Source organism: Miniopterus natalensis, chromosome 4, assembly GCF_054644295.1.
Source record: "Miniopterus natalensis isolate mMinNat1 chromosome 4, mMinNat1.hap1, whole genome shotgun sequence".
In the NCBI taxonomy this organism is placed as follows: Eukaryota; Metazoa; Chordata; class Mammalia; order Chiroptera; family Miniopteridae; genus Miniopterus; species Miniopterus natalensis.
The window spans coordinates 26,534,875-26,560,990 of NC_142084.1; the positions used below are offsets into that span (position 1 = coordinate 26,534,875).

The 26,116-nt window shown below is 53.4% G+C and overlaps 1 protein-coding gene across 1 annotated transcript in view; it reads right to left on the reverse strand.

The window, feature by feature from the left end:
* Positions 1 to 5,076: 5,076 nt before the first annotated feature.
* The window catches only part of COL23A1 (collagen type XXIII alpha 1 chain), a 303,359-nt gene continuing 282,319 nt past the window's right edge, over positions 5,077 to 26,116 (reverse strand). Inside the window, exons 9-29 of the mRNA XM_087816472.1 lie at positions 22,105 to 22,221; positions 21,222 to 21,257; positions 20,789 to 20,815; positions 20,149 to 20,175; positions 19,632 to 19,685; positions 19,025 to 19,087; positions 18,580 to 18,624; positions 17,092 to 17,169; positions 15,212 to 15,265; positions 14,541 to 14,585; positions 13,600 to 13,689; positions 12,466 to 12,528; positions 12,076 to 12,132; positions 11,801 to 11,827; positions 10,732 to 10,794; positions 10,594 to 10,647; positions 10,376 to 10,402; positions 7,947 to 8,000; positions 7,596 to 7,682; positions 5,668 to 5,706; positions 5,077 to 5,240 (exon numbers count right to left, since the gene is read on the reverse strand). Of these exons, the coding sequence (XP_087672598.1) occupies positions 5,238 to 5,240; positions 5,668 to 5,706; positions 7,596 to 7,682; positions 7,947 to 8,000; positions 10,376 to 10,402; positions 10,594 to 10,647; positions 10,732 to 10,794; positions 11,801 to 11,827; positions 12,076 to 12,132; positions 12,466 to 12,528; positions 13,600 to 13,689; positions 14,541 to 14,585; positions 15,212 to 15,265; positions 17,092 to 17,169; positions 18,580 to 18,624; positions 19,025 to 19,087; positions 19,632 to 19,685; positions 20,149 to 20,175; positions 20,789 to 20,815; positions 21,222 to 21,257; positions 22,105 to 22,221 (1,110 nt within the window). The 3' untranslated portion in view covers positions 5,077 to 5,237. The remainder of the gene's footprint in view (positions 5,241 to 5,667; positions 5,707 to 7,595; positions 7,683 to 7,946; positions 8,001 to 10,375; positions 10,403 to 10,593; positions 10,648 to 10,731; positions 10,795 to 11,800; positions 11,828 to 12,075; positions 12,133 to 12,465; positions 12,529 to 13,599; positions 13,690 to 14,540; positions 14,586 to 15,211; positions 15,266 to 17,091; positions 17,170 to 18,579; positions 18,625 to 19,024; positions 19,088 to 19,631; positions 19,686 to 20,148; positions 20,176 to 20,788; positions 20,816 to 21,221; positions 21,258 to 22,104; positions 22,222 to 26,116) is intronic.

The window sequence follows — 26,116 nt, forward strand, 5'->3', positions numbered from 1 at the left end:
GCGGCTGCGGGTGGGCTCGGCTCCTGACTCGCAGGTAGGGGCGAGGGGACCGCGGAGAGGACGCGGCGGCATAACCAGCCGCCCCGACCGGCTGCGAGGGGCCGAGTCTCGGAGACGAGGAAGGCTAGGGCCCGGCGAGGGAGCGGGGCCGGGGCCGGGGCCGGCGGGCTCCCCGCAGCCGTGAGCGCGTCGTGCTTGCGCGCCGTCCGCCGCACTCCCCGTACCTGAGCAGCCGCCGCCTCCGAGCCAGCGTCGCAGCCTTTCCGTGCGGGTCAGCGGCCATGACGCCCTGGGCGGTCCCGGGGGACTGGCGCGGAGCTGCGCCGAGGCCCCTCCCCTCCCCGCCGCGGCCCCGCCCACCCGAGGCTCCGCCCACCCGAGGCTCCGCCCCCTCTCGCGGCAGCTCTCGGGTTCGTTGGTTAATTCATTCCGCTAACGAGCCTCGCAGGCTCCCTACTGCCGAGTCGTCCGTGGAAGTCGCCGCGCTGGAGCCGGCTGTGCTGCCCTGAGCGCCGCTTCGGCCCTCGGCCGGCGTCGTCCCTCGGGGCTCTGCCTCCGGGCCGCTGCGGTTTCCCTCGGGAAGGGTCCCCGGGGAGGTCGCCGCTGCTCGGCGCGCGGAATCAGCTCCCGCGGGCCTCGCCCGGCCCGGGCTCAGCCTCGGAGGCGTGTTCGGGGTGTAGGAAGTGGGACGCACCTTGGGGGTTCACTGGGACTCCAGGCGGGGGAGTTGGGAGGACTCCTGAGCCGTTTACTAAGTACACGGCCAGGAAACCGAGGCCCAGGACGGAAAGGGCTTTGCTGTCAGACACACAGCAAATGAGCAGCACAGGCCTGACTCCCAGCCCAGGGAGTGAGAGGAAAACGCCCCCAAGGGGATGAAAAGCTGGGAAAGCAGGGAGAGATTCCCTTCTGGGGTGGGGCACTGGGACTTTCTGCCTTGATGAACCCTAGAACAAGAGATTACAGCCCTCTGCTTTACTCCCTCAGCGCTGATTTCTTTATCTCTCTCCCCCCAAAATGTAAAATGTTTATTAAAGGAATTTATTAAAGAACACTTTGAGTTTCCTCTTCCTTTTTAAAAAAATTGTGGTAACATATACATAACATAAAATTGACTATTTTAACCATTTTTAAGTGTATAGGTAAGTGGCATTCAATACATTCACTTTGTGCAACCATTACCACCATCTACCTTCAGAATTTTTTCATCGTCTAAACTGGATAGAGTTTCTTACTTTTTTTTTAGAATATATCTTTATTGATTTCAGAGAAAGGAAGAGAGAGGGAGAGAGACAGAAATACCAATGATGAGAGTCATCATTGGTTGGCTACCTCAATCAATTGGGATTGAGCCCGCAACCGGGCATGTGCCCTGACCTGGAATCAAACCATGACCTCTTGGATCCTAGGGCGATGCTCAACCGCTGAGCCATGCCTGGCTAGGCGATTTCCTTACTTTTAATTGTACAGCTGAATTGAATCTTATGGATGATTCTTGAAAACAAATTCCTCCCAAATTAACCAAGGATTCTCCCCACATACAGGGGAGGGGGACGTGACCCTCAGAAAAGAAGTACAGGCCACAGGCAACCCTTTGGGGCCCATCCTTGGCCCTGTCCTGAGCCCAAACACAAGCCTGTCTTGTGGCCCAGGGCAGCTCAGAGAAGTTAGGTTGGCTCAGGGCTTTTCCAGTCTCAGGGTTGAGGGCGAGAAGGCTGCAGCCAGTCCCAGCCCACATCTCACTCACTCTCCCAATGTCCAGGGTCAGGCAGCAATGCAGTTGGAGGTCAAGCCAGGCCTCTCAACTGGGCCATTTCCTGGGCGTAGAGTATCTAGAACAGGGGCAGGACACCACCAGGAAACCTCTCCTTCCTTCTCAGAAAAGCCCACTCATTTCTGCCTCTGGCCTCAGGCTAAGCACTCCTCTATCCGTTATCTCATGTCTGGCCTTCTAAGGGCAGTTGGAGGCCAATAGGGAAGGAAATGGGAGGAAGTGGCCGAGTCAAAATTTGAAAACAGGGCATGATGTTTCTCAATGCAGGCAGCACTGGTATTCTCACTGAGATGATTCATCATGGGGCAGGACTGCCCATGTGTTTCAGATGTTTGATATCCCTTGCCCTGCCCACTGAATCTGAAAAGTATCCCCCAGTCATTGTGACAGCCAAAAGCATCCCATGTAGTATCCTAGGTATCAGGAGAAAGGAGACCTGGGTCAGCTTACTCCTCTCATGGGGAGGAATTTTTGTGATGAGTTTAGCTGCCATGGCACTCAGTAGGCCTCAATAAATGTGCTTCCCTTTCTTCTGGAAGGGGGTAATTCTTGGCAGGGAGATGTGAAACCCTTGGTTCTTGATGCTCACTGTGAGGCAGGGCACTTGCCCATGTCTCATTTGGGACCTTGAGCAAGTCATTTACTCTTCTATAGCCTCTCACCCCCACCCCAAGCTCTTGGAGCAATCTATAGGATCTAAAATTTGAAGTTTGCAGTTGAAAAATTTGCAGACCTGAGGATACACTGTGTGAAGCCACAAGGGGGCAGCAATGGGCCATTAATGGCCCTGTCCTACCCACAGGAGCAGGAAAGGGAAACAAGTGGCTTCTACCCCCAAGAGGATCTGCCCACCAATCATCCAGCATTATGGTGCTGCCTAACGGACTCCATGTCCTGACAAGTGATTTTGGAAAGACAGTCCTGGTTGTTTATCCCTAGACAGATGACTGCTCCCTCAGAGCCTCAGTTTCCTCACATGTAAAATGGAAATAATGACATGAATCACATAGGCTCCCTCCTTCACAGGGCTTGTGGGGGGATCCATGAAGTACCTGGGTGGAGGGAGGAGTGAATTTACAAACTGTAGAGTGCAGTAGATTTGTGAGGTTATGCTGGAACGCTTAACCTCCAAAGGATACTTGGATAGCCTGTGATGTCCATCCGTCCTCACAGCCCCACTGTGTCTCTCTTTTCATCCTAATGGCTTCCCTGGTGACCCGGATGACTGGCTGAGTGGTGGGCCTGCCACTTATCGTTAGCAACTGAGAGAGAGAGATGAGGACTTGACACATTCCTCTTCCTTAGCAGGTGTGTGGCTGGGCCTCTTCTGCTTAGTGAGGAGGCCACTTAGTGGGGGCCAGTGGGACTACGCAAACCATGGCCCTACTTAGGCCTCAGTCCTGGAGGGAGAAGGTCTGAGATGCCATCACTGCCGGTCCTTTCTTGTCTGTACCACTTGAGTGTACTTGGTTTTGTCATCTGTGAAATGGGCATATTTGCTGGGTCCCTCTCTCAGCGTTGTTATAAGGACCAGCTGGAATGAGTGATGTAGAAATGCTTTGCAAGACTAGCCCTTGGTTGGTCTTGGAGTGGGGAAGAGAGAGAGAGAACTCAGAATCATGGAAGCTGCCAGGGGCCTGCCCTGCCTTGGGTTCTTGTATTCCATGCAGTTGGTCCTCATTAACAATAGTCAGAGTGCAGGCATCACTGTCCCGTTTTACAGATGAGGTGGCAGGTTGAATTTTCTAATAGGGCTGCAACAAGATCTACCCCACATTTTCTCCTTAAAATATGACACTTAAAGTTGACACTTTTCCCTTGAAAACTTTACCACTGATGGTGGCAGGAAGTGACTCCATATGACTTCTGAGAGTTGGCCATAAAAGGTGACACAGCTTTCACCTGGTTCACCATGGAACATTCACTCTTGGAATCCAGCATGAGGAGCCCAGACCACATGGAGAGGCCAGGGGCAGGTGTTCTGGCCATCTGACCTCCCAGCTGACAGTGAGCCTCAACCGCCAGGTGTGGGAGAGCTTGAGCCACAATCACCCAGCTGAGCCTATTAACTTCAGAACTGTAAGAGAGATATATAAAGGATCATTGCTTCAAGGCAACAAGTTTTGGGGTGATTTTCTGTGTAGCAGTCACTGGTTACTGGCTCAGTGATATGACTGTCCAGGAGGCTTAGCTGGTACGTGGCAGGACTAGACCTTGTATCTGTGTCTTCCAAACTCCAAACCCCATCTTTGCCCTGACCCTGAACCACTTCCTCTGGTTTCTGGGGTGGCTCTGACGCAGAGAGAGTCCCCTGTCCCTCCTCACTTTGAAATGGCCAGGCTGAAACCTCAGCCAGAGGTGCCCCAGAGGCAGTCTGCAAGGACAGGCACAACCAGACACAAATTCATGGTTTATTACACACAGCAATATCCATCTACACAGAGAGGGGAGGCAAGTAGCTGGGCCAGAGTTGGTGGCTGGGGACCTTTGTCAGAGGTGGGGAACCTTTCCTTAGAGCGCCGATGCTCAGGTTCCAGGCCCCCTGCTTGGGCCGGCTGGGAACAACACGAAGGTTCTCTTCATCTACACAGTTCACCCGGAGGACCACTTTTGGCTAGATCACGAGAGTTGTCCTGGGTGGGAGATCAGGGCCAATGAGACCCAAACTCTGAGCTGGAGGCCCATTTCCTCAGGCTAGCAAAGTCTCATCACATCCCTGCTCTGGGGGTGGGGGGAGACAGAGAGGAAGTAGCGGCCACTCCAGCATGGGCCTTGCCATCCTCCACACTCGGGGACCATGGGGCTCTCTGCAGTTGGGTCCATGTGGTGGTGATCACAGTGCTTGGCCTGTACTCCTGGCCAGAGGACATGTGTTCTCATACAGGCTGGCTTCCTGAGGCCTAATGAACTTCGTGAGAGCTAGACCAGCTTGGGGTGCTTTCTACAGCTCCCAGTACCCAGCTGCAAGTGCTGGGTGGGAGTCTTGTCCTGTCCTGGTGAACCTAGGGTCCAGGCGGGCCTGAGAGGGTAGGCAGCTGGCTCTGGCTGAAGAAGCCAGGAGCAGCTGCAGTGGCTGTCCATGCCCCAGGTGGCCCCCCAGGGGCTCTGGAGCTTCAGGGAGCAGGCTCTTGTAGGGCAGCCGGGCAGTCAGGGTCTCTCTGCTAATCAGGTGACTGAAGGCCCAACCCGGCATCCTTGCAGCCTCATCTGAGCCAGGCACCTCACCTTCGTCTCCTTCCCAGGAGAGTCAAGTCCTGTGGTTGCCCCTCAAGTACACAGTTCCCTGATTGGCCTGTCCACGTTCACATGCTGATCGTTTGGGGCTGGGCTGGGCACATGCTCAAAGGTTAAAGGCCACAGGCGGTGCATCCCGTGAAAAAAGATCAATATATTAGTTTTGTTTTTACAAAAATTAAAAATGTCCACATGGATCTGTACAGGTTGTGAGCTGGGTATTTGAGGATCACTGGAAAAGGAGAGAAAGACCGAAGGTGAGGAGGGACCACGAGGCCCCTGGGGCGCCCCTTCCCTGGTTTGGACTTCATCCATCCTGCACATTTCCTCAGAAACAGGCAGGCCCCCATCCCCTAGACCCAGGATCCTGGCTTCCACCCCCTCCCAGGGGGGCAGTTTGGATCAAGTCCCAGGGGGTGCTGATGGCTTTGCACTGGCTGGGCCAGGTGCTGAGACCTATGAAACCAACAAGGTGGGCTGTGCAGAATCACACAGGATTATGGCCCCAAGCCTCAGGCCACAAGAAGGGAGTCAAAACTAGGCTTGTGACAGGGAAACCTGGCTATTCAGCCACAGTGCAGAGTGGCAGATACCCACCCCCAGGCCCCTCTTCCCCCCAACTCCTCCCTGCCTGTCTTGGAGACTTCCCTGCAAGGTACCTTATGCCAGCAGCCAGGCACGGGCAGCCCATCAGTGCCCTGGAAAGGAAGAAGGCTTCAGTGAGGGGGGCAGGGGCTGGTCAGTTCTCTACCCTGGCATACTCCTGCCCAGGCTGTGCTGACGTACAGCCCAGGGAGCTGCCATGTGAGGCTGTTGGACCCCATTGAAACATGACCCGAATGCCTGCCCTGTCCACCCAGGCAACCCAGTCATGGGACAGACCACTCCTCACTGCTCTTGTCCTCAGTGCGCCCCCATGGGGCTTTGTTGGGACACCTGTGCAGTGGGCAGAACCAGGACACCGGAGTACTGGGCTCATGCTGGACATCAACTGATTAGGGGGAGGACCCGGGCTAGTTCTGCTGAGGGGCTGCATGGCTTCCTTCCTAGTGGCCACGACAGTGGCTCTAGACCCACACCCTGGGGGCCTGAGAGTTTTCAGGAACTGAAGAATGTGTGGACAATTCAGGAAGTGGGATCCCCCGATGTGTGGCCTATCCTGGACTCTGTGTCTGGATCTGAGCTGCAGGGGTCAGGAGGAGGCCAGTAGGGTGGAACCAGGGCAGGAGGCTGTCTGGAGGCATCAGCCATTCTGCTCAGCAATCAGACACAAGCAGGGGGTTGGTGGGGGGATCCTCAGGCAGCCTGGAAGATGCAGGACTGAAGAGGGACAAAGGCTGATTCTATAATCCCTGGGGGACCCTAGGGCAAAAACACTTCACCCTGTCGTGCATCCAGCAGGGGTACAAGCTGGGGCCTGAGGGTGGTGGGGAGGAGGCAGGCAGGATGGGGGAAGGGGGGGCAGATGCCAGCACAGCACAGCACAGCACAGCACAGCACAGCACAGCACAGCACAGCACAGCGCAGCACAGCACGCAGCAGGCCAGACTGAATACCACTGGGCAGGGCTTGCTGCCCCTCACCAGGCCCCTGGAGCCCGGTGCCCCTCGCTTTCCTCCGCATTTAGGATTCTCCTGTGTCAAAGACAAAGGCTTCATGACTTGGAGGGAAGTCGTGGCCCAGGGGCAAGATCTGTAGGGCCACCTGTCCCCTGCTGTCCTTGGCACTTTTTGCATGTGCTCACTGCTCAGATTTTCATGTCTTTTTCTCATTGCCTCTTCAAAACCATCTGAAGGTGAGATTAGCACCCCCATTGTATGGACAAGGTGACTGAGGAACAGGGGGCTAAGTCACTCACTCAAGGTCAGAGGTGGGCCTTTGGGGGTCCCTGGCCCTGACTTCCCTTTGGAAGGTGGCCACACACATGGCTGGAGGTCCCTCTCCCCATACTCCTGGCAGGGGTGTCCAGGAATGAATATCTGGTCAGGTTTAGTATGAAAACCCAGCTGTTTTGTTTTCCCTGTCTTTTCTGAGCTCCACTGAAATAGTTTGACATGTAACCTCCATTGCCTTCTAGATAAGGGAACTGAATTTTGGTTATTTCAGGCACTGGGTCAGGTGGGCCATTAGGGGCTGTGGTGACAGAGCAGGAAAGAAGGCTGTGGCGGCAGGGAAGGGAGGGGTCTGGGGAACTTGGGGACAGCATTGGTCCATCCAGAGCAGAAAAAGCCTCCTCTCAGATGGAACAGACGCCCAGAGACATAAGGGTGGTCCCACCGTCCTTTATGAACAAGGAAGCAGAGTAAAGAGGGGCAGTGACCCCAGGAAGCAGACTCTGCCCCTGGCTGGCTCTCCCTCTCTATAGAGCAAGTGGGTCTTCCAAGCTGCACCCATGGTGGGGTCAAGACTAGAGCAAGAGGACCCTCTGTGATGGGTGTGATAGTGATGGTGGCCTTGGCCGTGTAGGCAACCCAGGCAGGGCTAGCGTGGCCTCTGGGACCTGCAGCTGAGCTCTGAGGACAGGGAAGGTGCTGGCAGTAGGCGGCAAAGACGTTGGCTGGGTGTCCCCTCCTGTTCTGACACGTACCACAGGGCAGGGCTGGTCCAGGCCTGGGGGTCCCGGCTCACCCTTCTGGCCCTTCATTCCTTTCCGGCCGGGGATGCCTCGCTCCCCCTGCACAAGAAGGAAGATGGGGTGTCACCATGGCTGCCATGCCCAGGATGTCTCCAGCACCTCTGAGAGGTGGGCCTGGGGCTGGCAGCCACTCTGCCCTGCGACCCCCATCCCAGCCTCCATCTGCCCACCCCGCCGCCTCTCTCTGCCTGTTTCTTGCCTCCCACGTCCTTTCCACCTCTTCCCTCCTCTTCACCGCCTCCCTCCTTCTGTTCTCTTGTCCCATCTCTCCAGCTGCCTCCACTTTCTCTCGGCCTATCCCACCTTCTCTCCACGCTCGCTCCGGTCGCCTTTCTCTCCTCGGGGTCCAGGGAAACCCTGACAAAGGGATTAAAGGTTAAACCTGAAAATGAGGTTTGAGGTTTGCTCCCCTTATCTGCCCATCTCTACCCCCTCCCTCCATATTTGTGGTACAAGCTGGCCCAGCCCCAACTCCTAGGTGACATATGCTGGGTACAGGCTGATTTAGGGAAATGCACGCCTTAGGACTCCAGCACTGCTTCCTCTGAAGTAGAACACTGTTGGGTCGGTGGATGGAAGCCCCAGGCAGAATCTCTGGCAAAGGGCCTTCCCTTATGTCATAGTCTGATGCAGCTGGCACGGTCCCAGACTTGGCTGAGGACAGAGACCCAAGAAACATAGAAGTTTATGTTACCATCTTTGGCAGACCAAAAATGATGACCTCTGTTCTCTGGCCTTGGTTCAAACTCTTGTATATCCCATCCATCTATCCATCCATTTGTCTATCTGTCTATCCATCGAATCAACATTTCTAAACATCTAGTAGGAACTGGGCTGTGGCCTGGATACTGGGCACAGAGAAACAGATTTGATGTGTTTCCTCTTGAATTTATTATGTGGTTTATTTTCTATATCTTATGATGTTTTGACATCTTAAAAATCTTGCTGAGTGGGGAGAGACTGTCCCTCCCAGAACTAGCCAGTTCTTAAGAGATGGCAAAGGGCTAGTCTGGGATGCAAACCAGCCAATCCCCCAGCCACCCCCTTTATCTACCTCTCACACACCAGAACAATATTTCCCCTGTCTGAAATTGTCCCACGGCCAGATAGCAGGCAACTAGAGGCCACCCTTATAGCTGAAGCCTGCTGGAATTATTCAAACTGGCCAACCCTAATCTATTTCCCCTGCTCTGCCTTGCCTTTCATGCAGAAAATCCAATAAAAGCTCTGACCTAGGCTTTCTCTGCTCCTTTCTGCCTCCAGACCAAACCTGGTGCTTCTCCATGTGACCCTTCATGCCCTTCTCTTGGGAAATATAAGTAATAAATTCTTTGAAAGTCATTGACCTCTCTGTGTCATCACTCAGTCACCTCCATAAATTAAAACCCTATGGGTACAAATGTGACATTTATTTCACAGTCTAACGTGGCAGGCAGTGGCGTGCAGAAGATGATGGTCAGTGCTCAGTGACAAAGGAGTGAACCAATGTCATGGGGTCCCAGGGACAGGGGCTGTTCTGTCCAGGTGGAAGATCAGGGAAGGCTTCTGAGCAGACTCCCCATTTCAGCTGGGCCTGGAGGATTGGGTGCCCGCAGTTTGCCAGATAGGACAGGTGGGTGTGGTTTTGTGATGGCACTCTAAGCTCCAGGCCTCCCAGGAGGCAGCTGTGGCCATGGTGTCTTTAGCTCTGCCCTGACTACTTCCCTGGGTCCAGATGTCATCTTCTCCTGACCTTTCTCAATGATGGAACATGGCCTCCCCCAGTCAGAAACTCAGGTTAGAGTTCTTCCTTTTCCTTGTTTGCAGTTGCTCTTCAATGTGACATTTCCTCCTTAAAGTCTAGGGTGGATACTATAAGCCCTGCAGCCTTGTATCTGGTTACCATTTCCCTTCCAAGAGGTACTTTATTTTCCTGGGACCCCCCCTCCTTTCTCACACTTCATTGATTTCACCCCCAGCTCCTGGATGGAGCATGTGATCAGGCCTGGCCAACTGGGGCACTGCATTTCTCTCACCACGTGATATTTCAGCATTGACCCAACTGGGGCCAATGAGAGCTGATGAGACTTTTTCTAAGAGTAGAGAGTGAGACAAATAGTCTTTCTCCAGAATTTGGGCTGGAGAGATGCAGGCCTGGAGCTATTGGCTCTATCTCATCACGTGGAACTGGAATGACGCCTCTACAGAGGAATCAGAGACAAGAGGGGGTGAGAGGCTGGGTTGTGTTGTTACACTTGAGCCCTAGATCCATGTGCTGTGCCTTTGGATTTTTCAGTTATGAATCAGTTTAAGTCAGTTTAAGTTGTGTTTTCTGTCTCTTGCAACCAACAGATACTTGATCCAGTTAACAAAGGGCTAATATTTCCCCTCCTCTCCTTCCCACAATACTTCCTTAGCTGAAGCCTCATCATTTCTCATTAGGATATTGCAATAGGCTCCTTACTGCTCTTCCCACTTCCCTCCTCCAATGCATCATCCATCCATTATCTATTCATCCATCCATCCATCCATCCATCCATCCAACCATCCATCCATCCATACGTGAAGCACCTATTCTGGGCTGTGCATTGGACTTGGCCCTGGGGACGTAGGGGAAACCAGGCAGTTGTAGTCCCAGCCCTGGGAAAGGGAGTTACATGACATCCCCCCAAAACAGGTTACTGTATGTCCAGCAAGAGGGCAGAAGCTACACACAGGAGGGGCCTGATCACAGTGAATGGTGAGATACTTACATCTAGTCCTGGCTCTCCGGGTCTGCCCTGAGGAGAGAAGAGAAGGTGTGAGGGAGCTGGGAAAGGGTACTGGGAGCATAGCTGCTGGGAATTTCAGTCCTGTAAGTTGTCCACAAGCCTGAACTCTGGCCCTGAAGTGCAGGGGTTGAACCCCCAAGGCTGAGTGACACTACAGATGTGCAGCCATAGTTGGGGGGCCATTAAAGAAAGGTGGTTACCTTCTCTCCTTTGGTTCCTGGCAGTCCAATAAGGCCTAGTGGGCCAGCTGGCCCCTGGATGAAAAAGGAATGAATTAAGATGCATGATCGTTACAGGAATTAGCGCCTTTAAGGACAAACAAGGCTCGTGACACTCACAGGCAGGCCGCTGGGGCCTCTCTCCCCTGACTCGCCCTTCTCTCCCTTTGCTCCATCCAAGCCCTGGAAGTGAAGGAGGGACACCAGTCAGGGGAAAGGGGTCAGACAGATGGAAGGACAGGAAATCTTGGGGCCTGTGGGGGCCTAGGTACACAGGACAGAGGGACAGACTCCAGGCTCTGACAGGTCTGGCCCGGCTTCCTTGTGCAAATAATCAGAATGAGCTTCGGGTGTGAGCATTTTACCTTTTCCTGTGCATGGGCTCCCTCAGTACTCATGGTAGGTGGTTGTGGTCACACTGATTTCACAGATAAAGAAAGAGAGGCACAGAGGGGGCAGGGATGGGCCCAGCTGCACTGCAAGTAGCAGGACTTGCCAACTGAGTTTCTGAGCTCTAGCCTTGGATCCGCCCCTGACAGCATCTGCCTCTTCTAAACACGATTTGGGGAGGCCTTGGGACAAAGAGAACCAGAAGCAGCACATCTAGTCAGCCACATCCTCGGCCCACTCAGCTCTGGGAGTCCATGACTCCGAGTCCCCAATTTGGCCTCTGAGCTGGGGATGCAGAGTAGTGCGCTCCCTCAGGGTAGGGCAGGCAGTTGGCCAGCTGGCCTCCCCATCTGCGTGGCTCCCAGGGCAGGGCACACGGGCAGGCCGCACTCATGGCTTTAATTTAAGAGTCGAGTTCACAACATTATGTAATACACACCAAACCCAAGACTTCGTGTCAAGGCTGTGGGCAGTTGAGAGACAGATGTGCATGTCGGGGGCATAAGGAGATGGGGTAATGAAGGGAGAGGTGCAGAGAAAGGGGAAACACACAGCGAGGAGGGAAAAGTGGACTGGGGGCCAGGCAGCAGGAGAAGGGGAAAGAACAGAGCCCCAAGTGTGGGCATGAAGGGGCACCAGTCCTAGGGGACTCAGAATATTCAGGCCCTAGGGATGTGCAGGGCTGGTCTGAGGCCAAGCACGGGGCCCTCGCTTGGCCCATTAGCAAGGCTTTCTGGAACTGTCCAGGCTGTGGGTCTGTAGCAAGTAGGAGGGTTTTCATCCACACCCTAGAACTCACCTTGGGACCCTGGATTCCCTGAAGGCCCTGGAGGAGGAGGAGAGAGCAGATCAGGACCAGGGCCCTCTCATAGTGGTCACGAAGGCTTGCAGGCCACTCACTGGCCCCTGTGGCCTTCACTTCTGGGGCTTCCCAAGCCCAGATCCTGGCTCTGCCCTCCTTGCCTGACATGTCCCCTCCCCGCCAGGGAATTCTGTCCTTCCCCTGTCACAGCTCCTGGGCCTGGGACCACCACCCTTTTCGTATCCCAGCTGCTTCAAGCCAAATATTCTTACCATGGGGCCTGGGGGGCCAGGAGGGCCAGGGGGCCCTGGCTCCACTATGATCTGGGCCTAAGAAAGGGTCAGAAGTGGACTAGTTACAAATTGCCTTGTCATTCCCTCACCCACCCACGCTTGAGCTCATGGGATGCTGCAGGCTCAAGCACTCCCTGGGCACCAGGCCCTGAGCCATTGCTTCTCGCCCCCACCATCTGGTGGGGGGCCCAGCGCTGGCCTTTGGGTTCTCAGATGGGCCTTAGGCGGGGGGTACAACCCGAGGTTCCCCCTCCCCTGCTACCCTGTGTTTGGTCAGGCCAGGTGCCCCTGCTATGCCAAGACTTGGGGTCCCAGCTGGCCTAGGCTGGGCATTGCGGGGAGACCCTGGTCCTCAGCAGTCCCTCTTACCAGGCTCTCTGGTAGGTTGTCAGATGCTGGCTCTCCCTTCTCCCCCTTGGGGCCGTGGGCACCCTGTAGGACAGGGTGGCCTTGAGCCCTTTCTGTCCATCACCAGATCACCACCCATGGTGATCAGTACCTTCCCTTACCTCTCCCATAAGGCTTCCGGCAGCAGAGACTTGTCAGGTTGGCCTCTGCTTCTTAAAATAGTTTTCCCCAGAGCCAGGCCAGTTGAGCACTGACCCATGACCCAGGAGATACCGGTTCAATTTCCGGTCAGGGTGAATGCCCAGGGTTTCAGGCTCAATCCCCAGTTGGGGGCATGCTGGAGGCAGCCAATCAATGACTTTCTCGTCATTTATGTTTCTGTCTCTCTCTCTCTCTCTCTCCCTCTCCCTTCTTCTCTCTGAAGTCAATAAGATATATTAAAAAAAAAGTTTTCCCTAGACCAGTGGATATTTAGAAAGCATAGTGACAGCAGTACACATTGTAGTTTTCCTGTGGGGCAGGAGGGTGACCAGGGGCTCTGAAGCACCTGGGCTCAACCCCAGCACTACCTCTCTAGCTGAGTGAGCCTTACAGATGGACAATGGACATGAAGCGGTGGCAGCTGGTAGCTGCTTAACCTGTCAGCTCTTCCAACCCATCCATGCCAAGACCAATGATCAAAATGACAATGATGATGACAGCAGGTATTTATTGCATGCCAGCCACCATTCTCAGACCTGTTTGTGTCCCCTCACAGGAGTGGGAAATTATCACCCCCATTTTAGAGGTGGGGAAGCCAAGGCCCAGAGGGGTTGCGTTGCTTGTGCAGGGTTCTAGTCAGTAAGAAATGAAGCAGGATGCAAACTCAGGCAGCCAGAGCTGAGGTCTAACCACAGCCAACTCACTTTCACCGGGCAGGGCCTCCTTATTTCACTTTTACAGAGGCCTCGGGAGATAGGCAGTAGGTCCTTCTACCAGGGGAGGAAATGGGGCTCAGGGAGTCTGAGCAGTATGGGCTGGGAGTCAGAGCTTCCTTTCAAAGGCCCTGTGGGCCTGGGCTGGACTGAGACTTTAGGGCCCCAGCCGCCAGCAGGCACACATTCACTTTGGGACCCACATGGGCCAAGTAGGGTGGGACCCCACACAGCCACCTACCGGGAGGCCAGACAGGCCCATTTCGCCTGCTTCCCCTTTGGGTCCAGTTGGCCCAGCCTCTCCTGGGTCTCCTTTTGGTCCTTTGGGACCCTGAAAGCCACACAAACAAGGGGTTAGTGGAGTTCAGCAGGCATTCTCCCTTCTCCCACTCTCACAGGTCCCCAGAGCTTTTTCAGGCCAGGCCAGTCCCCCACTTCCACATTGTGGGGCCCCTGCCTCCAGCCCAGGTGGCAAATGCATTGAGGGGCCTGGACAGAGACAGGGCTGGGGCACCCCAACAACCTGCCTCACTGCACACAGGAGTGCAGGGTGGGGTGGGGGTGGAGGGAGTGGAGCAGGTGGGACCCAGTAGCCATGAGGGGGCACTAACCCTGTGCTCACCTCTCAGGAGCCAGTGATGGGAGCTCCCAACCCCTACAACCAACCAGTCATCTACACAGTCACCTTCCAGCCACTGCATTCCCTCGCTCAACCAATTGTGTAACATCCACAATGTGCCACACACTAGGGACCCAGCGCTACAGACACACCCACAAATGTCAAGTGACACTTATGGACACTTGGTGTGTATGTAGGACCACACATGTATATATGCACAATAATACTAATAATGACAGTAATGCTATTAGCTAACATTCCAAGACTCTCTCCTACATGGCACCGGGCACTGCTCTAAGCATTTTCCATACACAGAGTAATTTAACCTTCATGGCAGCCGTTACCACCCTCACCTGTGGGTGGGAAGCAGAGGCTGCCAGAAAGCAAGCAGCTTGCCCAAGGCTTAAGGGCAGAATCAAGATTTGCACACAGGTGGCACATTTTGTTTTCCAACTCTGTATACACACACACCCATACGTACACACGTGCTCACATACACACACACACACACACAGCATGACACCTGGCACCAGCATCACCAAGAAAATGAAAGGTTCAGAGACCTTTTCTCCATCAATTCCAGGGGCACCGGGCAATCCGAGCTCACCCTGGAAGGAAATAGACAGCAAGAGGGTAGTTATGGTGTCCCATGGCCCCTGAAAGGGATCTGTGACTGGCTGCCTCCCTGAACCAGTGCGCTGTTCCTGGTTGAGTCCCTGCTGTTAGACCTCCAAGAATTTGCCCACTAGCATGGTGCCAGGAGCTGGCCACCTCTACTCCTCCATGCCCTCAGCCCCTACAGGCAGATGTAGCCCAGGGCTATAATCTATAGGCAGGTAGGTTACATTTTGGAAGCTGAGGCTCCGAGGGTTAAATGACTTGATTTAGGCCACACAGCCCAGGTACACTGGTGGAACCAGACCCTGTCTGATTTTACAGGTGGGCAGGGCATAATGATGCATACAGGCCATAGGAACGGCCATGTCATCGATGGGACTTAGTGATGTCATGACGGGCCAATTTATGGGTTTCGAAGTGTGAATCAAGCTTCCCAGGGCATAGTGTAACTAGGGCTGGGAAGAAGGCATCCTGCTTGGTTAGGAAGTAGCTCCTTCCTCTGAGCCTCCAGAGGCCAGGCTGGGAGACAAGCAGAGAGGGGACAGCAGAGAGGAGAGGGGAGGTGGACTCTGGAGACAACGGGCTTGAGGGGCCATGCAGCTGCATGCATACTGACCTTGGCTCCAGGGATTCCTGGTGGCCCTGGGGGTCCTGGTGGGCCGGGAGGACCCTGTATGCAAAAGTCAGGCCAGTTAGGCAGGGCCTCCCCCTCACTGCCGGTCCACCTCTTTCACCCTGGGGGTCACGTCCCTGTTTAGCTGGGCTGCAGCAGGGTCAAGGGACCTTATGCAGCCCGATTCCCACCCAGCCCCATGTCTTGAAGGACTCCTGGAAGAAGACACCAACCATCAGGTAAGATACCGCAGTGTCCACTGCGGTGGAGAGCCCAGAATCCCTCTGCCCTCACAACTTGTTTTCCCAAAGTCTAGATTGCTTCACAACACTGCCCTGCTCAAGATCCTGCAGTTGCTTCCTATTGCCTCTAGAAGCTGGCATTTAATGCCAGCCCAAACTGTATCCCGAACAATGGCTCAGCACTGCCTTCTCTATTTCTGTGACCTCTCTGACCATCAGCTCTGTTGCCTGTTGTCTCCTGGCCCTGGGTCACACAGGTAGGGGATGGCATCTTTAGTCTCTAGGTCTGATTCCACTCCCAAGATACTATCTTTAAAAAAAAAAAAAAAAAATGTTTTCATTGATTTTTGAGAGAGAGGAAGGGAGAGGGAGAGAGAGATTGAAACATCAATGCATCTACATCCAATGGCTGCCTCCCGCATGCCCCCTGCTGGGGATCGAGCCCACAACCTAGGCATGTGCCCTGACAGAATCAAATCTATGACCTCTTGGTGCATGGGTCGATGCTCAACCATTGAGCCACACCTGCCGGGCAACAAGCTGCTATCTTGACCTAGGCTTCCAGAAAGCTACCTGCTCACCATGGCTCATCATCGCCCCCAAACTCATATCCCCTCCCAAAGGCAGCACCCCATCCAGCCCCTCAGCCCCAAAAGTTCCAGTCTTTGCCCCTCTAACTCCTCTCACCAACCCGCTCCCTTCTTGTAGCAGCTCCATTGAGATGTCCCCAGTCTTACTATCTTCCTTCATTCCATCCACCCTCTTCTAGGCCCACACTCAGCACCTACCTTCCCAGTAACCTGCCTGCCTCCAGATGTCCCCACACCCACTTTTGTTCAACTTCCACACCATTCTTCAATATGAGTTTTTTAGCATTGCCCCTCTGTTCATGAACCGGTATGGCTGCCTGCTGTCCATTCAATGGAGTCATCATTCCAGTCTGGCAGCCAACATTTACTTCCTGCCTCCCTGTACTCCTCCCATGCAGCTCCTAGACAGCCTGGGACACACCATGCTTGTACACGCCCTTGGGCCACGGCACACCACGCCACACCATGCAGGCCTGCGGTGGGCCACAGTTACCATCAGCTTGTACTTCTCTGAGGCCTGTGGGAAATAACTGGGATTGAAGCTCAGGTGGGGTAAGGTGCTGTCCAGTCTGGTTTCTGATGACTGTCCCTCCCTCACCCTAGCTCCCTTCCCTGGCACCCAATCTCTCTTCCACTGGTTATGGGTCCCAAGTTTGCTGGGCAGGGCTCACAGGTTACATATCTCCTGAGGCTCTGGGGCAGGCTTTGCCACTCTCCTCCACCCTCAACGATCATTAGAAGACCTAGCCCTTTAGTCTGAGTTCCCTGGGAAGGCCCCAGGAAGCCCTGCTGGGACTGGACACCAGGAAATACTCTGCCCCTGCCCCTTTTTGCTTTGGCCTGTCGGGAGCTCGGGGTCCCATGAGCCACATTCATAGCAGCTCTCTCAGTATCATGTTTGGTCTCAACACAACACCTGGTGAAGTTGGGGCCTCTGTACTAAGCTGCCTCTGGACCCTTGTGTACAGAGTATGGGATTAATACACAAAGTGAGTGGTTATCCCCTTAGGAAATGAACAGCAAGGCGCATCTGGTCCACCAGGAACGCTACCTTAAGGGCATCCAAGATCCTGCCATCGTAGTCAATCACCACCGTGTCTCCTTGCTCACCCTTGAGGCCCTGGGGACCCTGAGGCAGGAAGAAGAGGAAGGTTTCAGGGAGGAGCTATGTTGGTGGGTGAAGTGGTAGCTGCCTCTGTATCTCAAAGAACTGAGTAACTGGGGCCATACGCAGTCCTGGGTGCCGGCTCGGCTGTAACCTGCAGGGCCCAGCACGGCTGGCCCTCAGATCTGGTCCCCTTGCATTCACTTTGCACTGGCACCCAGGCTCACTGGTGAAACACTATAGGAGCCAAGCGGGGTGCATCGAGGGAAAGGGGGCCTGGGGCCAACTGAGGAACATACCCCACCTGATCTAGAGGTGGCAGCAACTGGCTTTCATGTGGGAACTGAGGCCACTACGGCCCCATCCCTGAATTCTTGAGGGAAAGTGGAAAGCCTAATTTTGATGTGAAGTTCTTCAGGTTTTTAAATGCTGGCAAACAAATATGCACAAACACAAACACAAAGACATCTAAACCCTCCAAGACACTATGTACGCCTGTGCCTTGGTTTTCCAACCTCTGGTAGAGGCTGCACACACCATGCACTGACATGCCCACTCGTTTCTGGTAGGAGCACACACCCACTCAAGCTTATGGCCACGGGTATGCGTGTCTGCACATGCACGTGTCCACACAGGTGAGCGCATGGCTGCTGGCCCCTCCCCTCCCCTCTGCACCTCCACTCCCCACCTGGGCACCTCTCTGCTTGGAGAAGATTAAGAGGCCAGGAGCACTTTGGTTCAGGCCTGTGGCCAGCCCCTTGCCTTGGATGGAGAGACCCAGGCCATCCTTGCTGGCTGCCTCCATGGTTGGTTTACATTGAATTCCCACACTTGGTGCTTAATCAAATTCCTGGCCACCTGCAAGCCCTGGCTGTGGGCTTAGGCCTGGTTTCTGGAGGAGGAAACCAGCCTCCAGGAGCATGAGGAGATATGATTGCTCGAGGCCACAGATCAGAGAGCAGGATCTGGGGTGTCAGCCTAAAGGCATGTTGACAGGGATTGGTCACAGAAAGTCTGGGACCTTGGGACCAGCTGGAATCACTGTGCTCCTTCCTGGTGACAGGAATGAACCTTGACATGGGGCTGGGAGAAAGGCCAGGACCCCCAACATGGGTAGTGTTAATGCCATATGTGACAATCAAGGGTCTATGTGTGAATTTGCCAAGAGAAGAGTCTTGAAGGGCAAACACTCCCCTGGGGAGAGAGGAGCAAGAGGGGAGAGGTCGGGCTCTTACTGTCACACATCCATATTTGAACATTTTACCAAAAGTATGTATTATGAAATTAAAAATGAAAAAAAAATCACTAATGAATTATTACAAAAAAAGTCAGTTTCTGGAGCCACACTGCCCCTCTAGGGCCTTTGGGGACAGGGACTTATAAAGGAACAGGCCCCTGGATTCTCTTCTGGGAGCTGGAGGAGAGACGGCTTACCCGCAGCCCTGCTGCTCCATCGGCTCCTCGCTGGCCAGGCTCCCCCTGTGGAGACAACATGGTTGCGGCCAGGTGTGCACAGCCAAGCCAAAGGTCCCTCACCCCCTCCAGTCTCCTCTTTCCCAAAGGGCGTGAGGCCTCACGTATGTGACTGCAGAACCCTCCTATGACCCCATGTTGAGTAGAGATAGGCCACCGAGGCCCAAGAGCCCAAGGCTACATGGTGCCTTAGCCTCGGAGCTCACCCAGACCCTCTGCCACCTGCCCCCAGGTCAGCCTCTGATTGCCAGTCCAACAAGACCCGAGACTCAAGACCCAAGGATCCAGGTCCTCCAGGGACTCGCCACTTAAAAAGGCAAATTGGAGGCGAACCACATCTCCTCCTCATGACAGGGGCTGCTCTGAACTGGGCCTGCAAAGCCGAAGCAGCGTGCTGCAAAGTCACCTTTGGCCCTGGGGCACCATCCACGCCGTTCTCTCCCCTCGGCCCCATGCTCCCTGGCTCGCCCTGCAACAGAAATTCCCCATGAGCATGAGCAAGGGCAGGTTAGGGGCTCCCTGGGTCTGCTGGCTTCTACAGTAGTTCCAGGAGAACACTGCTGAGCCCACCTGCAGAGGATGGACCTCAAGGCTCTCCCAGTCCAGGGGACTCAGGACCATAGCCACCTTCTGTGCTGAGTTTTGGTGCATAGTTGGGGAAGCTCAGGGCCTCAAGAGACATTTTGGAGGAAGGCTGGCTAGGATTTGGTGGCTGTCATGAAGGGTTAGGGGAACCAGAATGACTTCACTTCCTGGCCTGGGGACAGGGCAGAGAGTGGGAGCACCTAAGATGGGAAGCAGAGGAATTTAGAGTGTGAGGGAGAGAGATAGCCTGTGTGAGGGGCCAGGCCCGTTGATGAGTGGGACCCAGGGCCTTCCTGCTGCCTCTCTGGCCTGTCCTGGCATCAGCTGTGCCCCCACCATGTGAAAGGGCCAGGAGGGGCCTCACCAGGCAGATGGAACCGTGGGTGATGGGAGGCAGGAGGAGCTCAGGGGGAGGTATAGGTACCTACCTTGGGCCCCGGAGGTCCAGGGAACCCTGGCTGGCTTGGTGTCCCATCATCCCCCTGAGGAGAGAGGTAGGAGAAGGTCGCTCTGGGCCAGTGGTTCCTAGACTTGAGTGCGCTCAGCATCAGTTAAGACTGCTTGGACAGAGCATGGCCCACCCCCAGTGCCTGTTTTGGTGGGTCTGGGTTAGACCCTGAACATGCTTGTCTAACAGGCCCCCAATAGCGCCAACAGGCTGGTGTTGGGACCACACTTTAAGAACCACTGTCCTGGACCCTGAAGTGGGAAAAATTTTGATGTGCTTGAGGAAAGGAAAGAAGGAGTGAGTGAGTGAGTGAACGAGCAAATGAATGAGATGCTGGCTTCAGAGACATACCCACAGTGAGGACTCGGGTTTGCGGAGGAACAGGGCACCTTTCTTATGGGTAGTCCCCATTTCCACCCCGCGCCCAGTCCCTGCCCTTCTCTCCAGCTCATTCCCACCCCCCCGCCGAGAAGCCCCTTCGCAGGCCCCCCCCTCACCTTCTTTCCAGGGATGCCGGGCTCACCCTGAGGGTCAGACAGCAGGGGTGCAAGAAAAAAGTCAGAGACATTGAGCTGCCTGCTCCTTTGGAGAAGTGGACCCGTGATCCGGGCCCAGCACAGCCCAGAGACCCCAGCCCCTCAGAGAGGAGCACATGCGTGGTGGGGCTGACAGTCTTGGACTCTACTCCTAACCTGATCCCTTCCAAGCTGAATTACCTTAGGCAAGCCATTGCTCTTAAAAGCTGGGATATGATGCCCCCAGCCTCAGAGGGCCTCAGAGGGTCACTGGGAGATCAGAGGGAATGCATAAAAGGCCCCTGGCTCACAGCTAAGTGGAATTCCTTTCCCACCCTTTCCTCCTGTGCAGTCTGGGGGCTCCAGCTCCTAGAGGGAGGACCAGAGCCTGCTTTCCCACACAGCAGGCATTGCTCAAGGAGGGAAGAAAGAGCGCTGACATCTGAAAGGACAACTTGGTGTGAAGGTAAGGCTGAAAAGGTTTATCCTGCACCCATTTGACAGGTGAGTAAATTGAGGCCCAGAGAGATGCAGTAACTCGCCCAAGGTCACAGAACTCAGTCTCCTAACCCTGCTGCCTGGGCTTCAATGGGGATGGGGACAGGGATTGAGGAACACTCACCTTGGGCCCTGGGGGTCCCTTTGGGCCCTGGAACAAGAGAAGAGAAGGTATTAAAGGTGAGACTGGAGGTTACTCCTCTCTGTCCTTATCAGCCCCATTTTACAAAGGGCAACACCAAGTCCCAAGGAGGAGGAGACAGGGCTGTTGCTGGAACCGGCCTGTTCCAGGCCTCGTGTCTTGGACAGCTTCTCATCAGATCTCAAACAGTGATAAGTGGACTGCAGGCTCCCTCCCAAGGTTTCAGGGCTGTGAGAATTCTGCTGGGGCTGGAGGCCTGGTCATCCCTTCCCACTGCTGGTAGGGCCAAGAGCTCAGGTGTGTGCACATGTACAGCAGCACACACAACCTGAGTGTGTGTGTGCGGGAGAGGAGCTTCTGGTCCTGGAACCACGGTTCTGCCAGCTTAGGCCTTTGAAATGCTCTGGGTACTGACCGTCTCACCGTCTTGTCCAGCTTCTCCTTTTGGACCCTAAGGGCACATAGAGGAAAGCGATGAGGGGATGCAGGGACCTTACAGTTAGTTGAGCCCACAGCTCTTGCTGGACCCTGGGCTGGGCTCCAAGCATGTTTGCTCATTTCAGCCTCATCAAACCCTGACAAGTAGGTGTCACTGTCCTCACTTCACAGGTGAGAAAGTTTAGGCTCAGGGAGTTATGTGCCTAATGGGACAAAGAATGTATGAGCCAATTGAGTAGCTGCCCCGAGAGGGGACAAGGCCTGGTGACAGTTTGGTGGAGAGGCTGGCTTCACATCAGAGCGGAAGGACAAGTTGGAGTCCCTGGGTTAGAAAAAGGATAGTAAATAAGGTCTGGCCTCCGGGGTTTGGTGAGGATCATGGGAAGATGACCGAGGCTAACTAGTTAGTACTGGGGAGGGGGGAGAAAGGGAAAGAAAGAAATAGGGGTTGGCAAAGATCTGCAGAGGAAAAGCTTACATATGGGTGTCAGGGTCAGGACTGAGATTGCAACTAAGGTCAGAGTTAGGGTCTATGAGACTATTTGGAGTTATAGTGTAGGGGTGAGAGTTGGATTTGAAATCAGGGTCAGAGTACATAAGGGTGAGAGTCAGGGTCTGGATGATAGTCTGATTAGGATGTGGATCAGAATTTGGGAATAAGTTTGGGGTCAAGGTCCTAATTGGGGGCTAGAGACTCAGTTAGTTTTGGTTTTAGGGTCTGGGTTGGGGGTGGAGTTAGGCTTGGGTTTGGGTCTGAACTGTGGATAGAGCTGGGGTTCGGCTTGGTTCTGGGAACAGGGATTGGGGTTTTGGTAGGTACAGGACCAGATCCTGGGTGGTCCAGCTCCATGCCCTCTTACCGCTGGGCCTGGTGCTCCCCTGGGACCATCTTTTCCAGTGTCGCCAGGAGGGCCACGAGCCCCAGGGGGTCCAGGGGGCCCTGGAGGCCCAGCAGCTCCATTTTGCCCTTGGTCTCCCTGAAAAAGATGAGGCCTGGCATAATTCTGAGGCTGAGGGGAAGGGGTTCTGGTCTCTAGAGAGAGGCCCCCTTAGATGGACAGTCAAATACTTTCCCCTTTCCCAATCCTCAACAGGCTCAGAGAAAAGGGCTTTGTTATTAGACCTTTTGCGACTTTTTGGTGGCCACACAAAGGGACAGATTCCTAAAACTCAGCATAAGAGGCCAACAGGGAAACAACAAGATGGTGGTGTAATTAACAGAGGTACCTGCTGCATCCCACAACCACATCAAAATTACAACTAAAATACAGAACAACCACCATTCAGAACCTCCTGAAACCTAGCTGAACAGAAGTCCTACAACCAGGGAACTGAAGAAGCACATCGAGACCAAGCTGGCAGGCAGGTGCCATATTTGAACCTCCAGCACCTGACTCACACCTTTTGCTCCATCCTGGTGATTTCCGGAGGCCCCTCCCCTCCCCACCTGCAGCTCATCCAAGCCACTTCCAGTGGCTTTTCTATGCAAGTGGCCTCTCTAGCCTCATGCTTAAGACTTTCCTAAAATCTCTCAAATAAGCAGCAGCTGGCCTCAGCGTGTCCCATACCTCTCGATAAGTGGCACTAGTGGCAGCCTGCATTGGTTCATAGCTTGGCCTCTCCTGGACACCTCCAAGCCCAGCACAAGTAGCAGCCAACTACGGTTTGCTGTGTAGCTCATGCTGGGTGGCCCTGGGCAAGGCATAGGCAGAGGCTGACTTTGCACCTCCTGGAAGGCCCCAGAGACAGTGCAACTGGTGGTCAGCTTCAACCACACTGGATTACAGCCCTACCACATCCATGAGTGACACACTCAAGGGGCGGACTTGGTGAACACCAAAGCTCCACTGAAGTAAATCCTGCTCCATAGGGTTGTCTCCAGCATACCAGCTCTAGCTGTAGCTGCAGCTGGTCCTCACAGCTGATTGTCCTGGGGGTCAATTTCTCCCAGTGACGCCAACAGCAACCAAGGCTCAACTACAACAGGACAGTGCACATAGCCCACACAGGGCAGCACCTAGGAGGCCCAGCTTAGCTGACTGGGGAGGCTGAGCCACTGGACCCTACAGGACACCTATACACAGCCACACTACCAATTCCAGGAGACAGAGCAGCTCTTCCTGATATATAAAAACAAACAGTAGGAAGCAGCCAAAATGTGAAGGCAAAGAAACATGCCACAAAGGAAAGAACAGAAGAAACCTCCAGGAAAAAATCTAAATGAAATGGAGCCAAGCAAGCTACTAGATACAGAGTTGAAAATAATAGTTATAAGGATGCTCAAGGATCTTAGTAAGACTATTAAGGAAACTAGTGAGATCGTCAATGACATAATAAAGTACCAATCAGAAATAAAGGCTACATGAACTGAAATGAAGAATAATTTACAGGGAATCAGTAAAGTAGAGGACGTTAAGAATCAAATCAGCAATTTGGAATATGAGGAAGCAAAAAACACCCAACCAGAAGAGTAAAAGAAAAAAGAATCCAGAAATATGAAGTGGAGTAAGGAGTCTCTGGGACAACTTCAAGCGGCTCAACATTCACATTATGGGGATGAAGAAAGAGAAGAAAGAGAGCAAGAAATTGAAAACCTATTTGAAAAAATAATGACAGAAAACTTCCCCTACCTGGGGAAAGAAATAGACCTACAAGTCCAGGAAACACAGAGGGTCTCAAACAAGAGGAACCCAAAGAGGCCCACAGCAAGACACATCATAATTAAAACGTCAAAGGTTAAAGACAAAGAGAGAATCTTAAAAGCAGCAAGAGAAAAGCAGTTAGTTACCTACAAGGAGGCACCCATACGACTGTCAGCTGATTTCTCAACAGAAACCTTGCAGGTCAGAAGGGACTGGCAAGAAGTATTCAAAGTGATGAAAAGCAAGAACTTACAAGGAAGATCACTCTACCCAGCAAAGCTATCATTTAGAATTGAAGGTCAGATAAAAAGCTTCACAGATAAGAAAAAGCTAAAGGAGTTCATCACCACCAGACCAGTACCACAGGAAAAGTTGAAAGGTTGTCTTTAAGAAGAAGCTAATGAACAAAAGAAACTGACAAACAAAATAGGCCCAGAGACATTGAAGCATGCAACAGGCGATCATATCTCAGAGGGAAGAGGGAAGGAGGGTGGGGGGTGGGAAGAGATTAACCAAAGAAGCTTTATGCATATATGCATAACCCATGAACACAGACAATAATGGGGTGAAGGCCTGGGGAGGGGGCAGGAGTGGGGTGGAGAGGGCCAATGGGGAAAAAAAAATGGGACACCTGTGATACTTTCAACAATAAAAATATATTAAAAAAAAAAGAGGCCAACAGGACCTTTTACACTCCAAGGAATGTGCCATCTCCTCAACTATGGTGTTTAGGTGAGAGATGACACCTGCTGGGTGTAGGAGAAGGCAGATGTGCTCAACCAATCCCTTCCAGAAAGGTGACTGCACACCTCCTGAAAGACTTTGGTTGGCCCACTCCTGCTTCATTAAGTGACAGAGATGCACTCTTGGGCATTTGTCCCAGATAAATGAAAACTCATATTCACACAAAAATCTGTACATGAATGTTCATAGCAGTCTCCTTCATAAAAGCCCCAAATTGGAAACAAACCAAATGTCCTCCAATGGTGAATGGTAAACCACCTGGGACACCTCTACGATGGAACATTGTTCAGCAGTAAACAAAGAGGAACAGAGTACTGACACAAAGCCATTTGAATGCATCTCATGGTAATTATGCTGAGGGGAAAAGTGAATCTCAAAAGGTTATATGTGTTCTGATTGCACTGATACAACATTCTTTTAAATGGCAAAATTATAGAGAGGGAGCATAGATTAGTTGTTGCCAGGGGTTAGGGATGTGGGCGGGGAGGGAGGTGGCTATAGCTATAAAAGAATAGCATGAGGGATCTTTGTGTGGTGGTTGCATGAATCTACAACAGTGATAAAAATGCGTAAGACTAAACACACAAATGAGGAAAGTGGGTGAAGTCCGAGTAAGGTTGGTGGATTGTAACAATTTCCTGGGTAGGAGATTGTACTATGGTACTGCAAAAGTCACCATTGGGGGAAACTGGATGATGGGTACATGGTATTATTTATTACAATTGCATGTGAATTTACAATTATCTTTAAAAAAAAATTGGTGACAGAGGGCCACACAGTCTCTCTCATGCAGCACCAAACCCCCAACTCTCAGGCTGATGTTAGTACTGGGTCAGACCTCAGGCAGCCAGAGCCCTCACCTCGTGGCCCCGCCTGCAAGGAGGGAAGACCACAGTGCCACTGGCACTTCCTGCTGCCCCAGTGGTGCCCGCCCAGCACTGACACAGGGCACAGGAATGGGGTACGCCCTGCTCACAGTGCCAGCAGTGCCTAACCTTTCTATAACCAGGTCTTTTGTGGAGTGGGCCCTGCTGTGTGCCCAGAGTTGATAAGTAAGGACATCCTGGGGGTTATCTCACCCAATCCCGTGACTATGTGGCCAGGCACTGCTCTTGTCCTATTTTACAGATGCAGTGGCCAATGTCAGAGAGGGTAATCATTTAACCAGGGTTATAGGGCTAAGAAAGGGCATTGGGGCACATGGTCTCATTTAGACACTTTGTTCATCCATGGGCCCCATAATATGAAAGAGTTCACCTCTCCAGCCAGCTGCACCTAAGGCCTAGCTCACTGGTTTTCCAAATGAAAACCTTAACTGAAGCTCTCAAAGTCTACCACGTGGATCTCATCAGTCTGACATGCCAGGTCCTGACCAAAAGGACAGAACTCCAGTCCAAAGTAAAAAAAGCTGAGGGTGGCGATGTTAGTGGGGGATTCCTGTTTCATTTTATGCTGTATTAGGAAGAATTTGAAGATACCCTGTCCC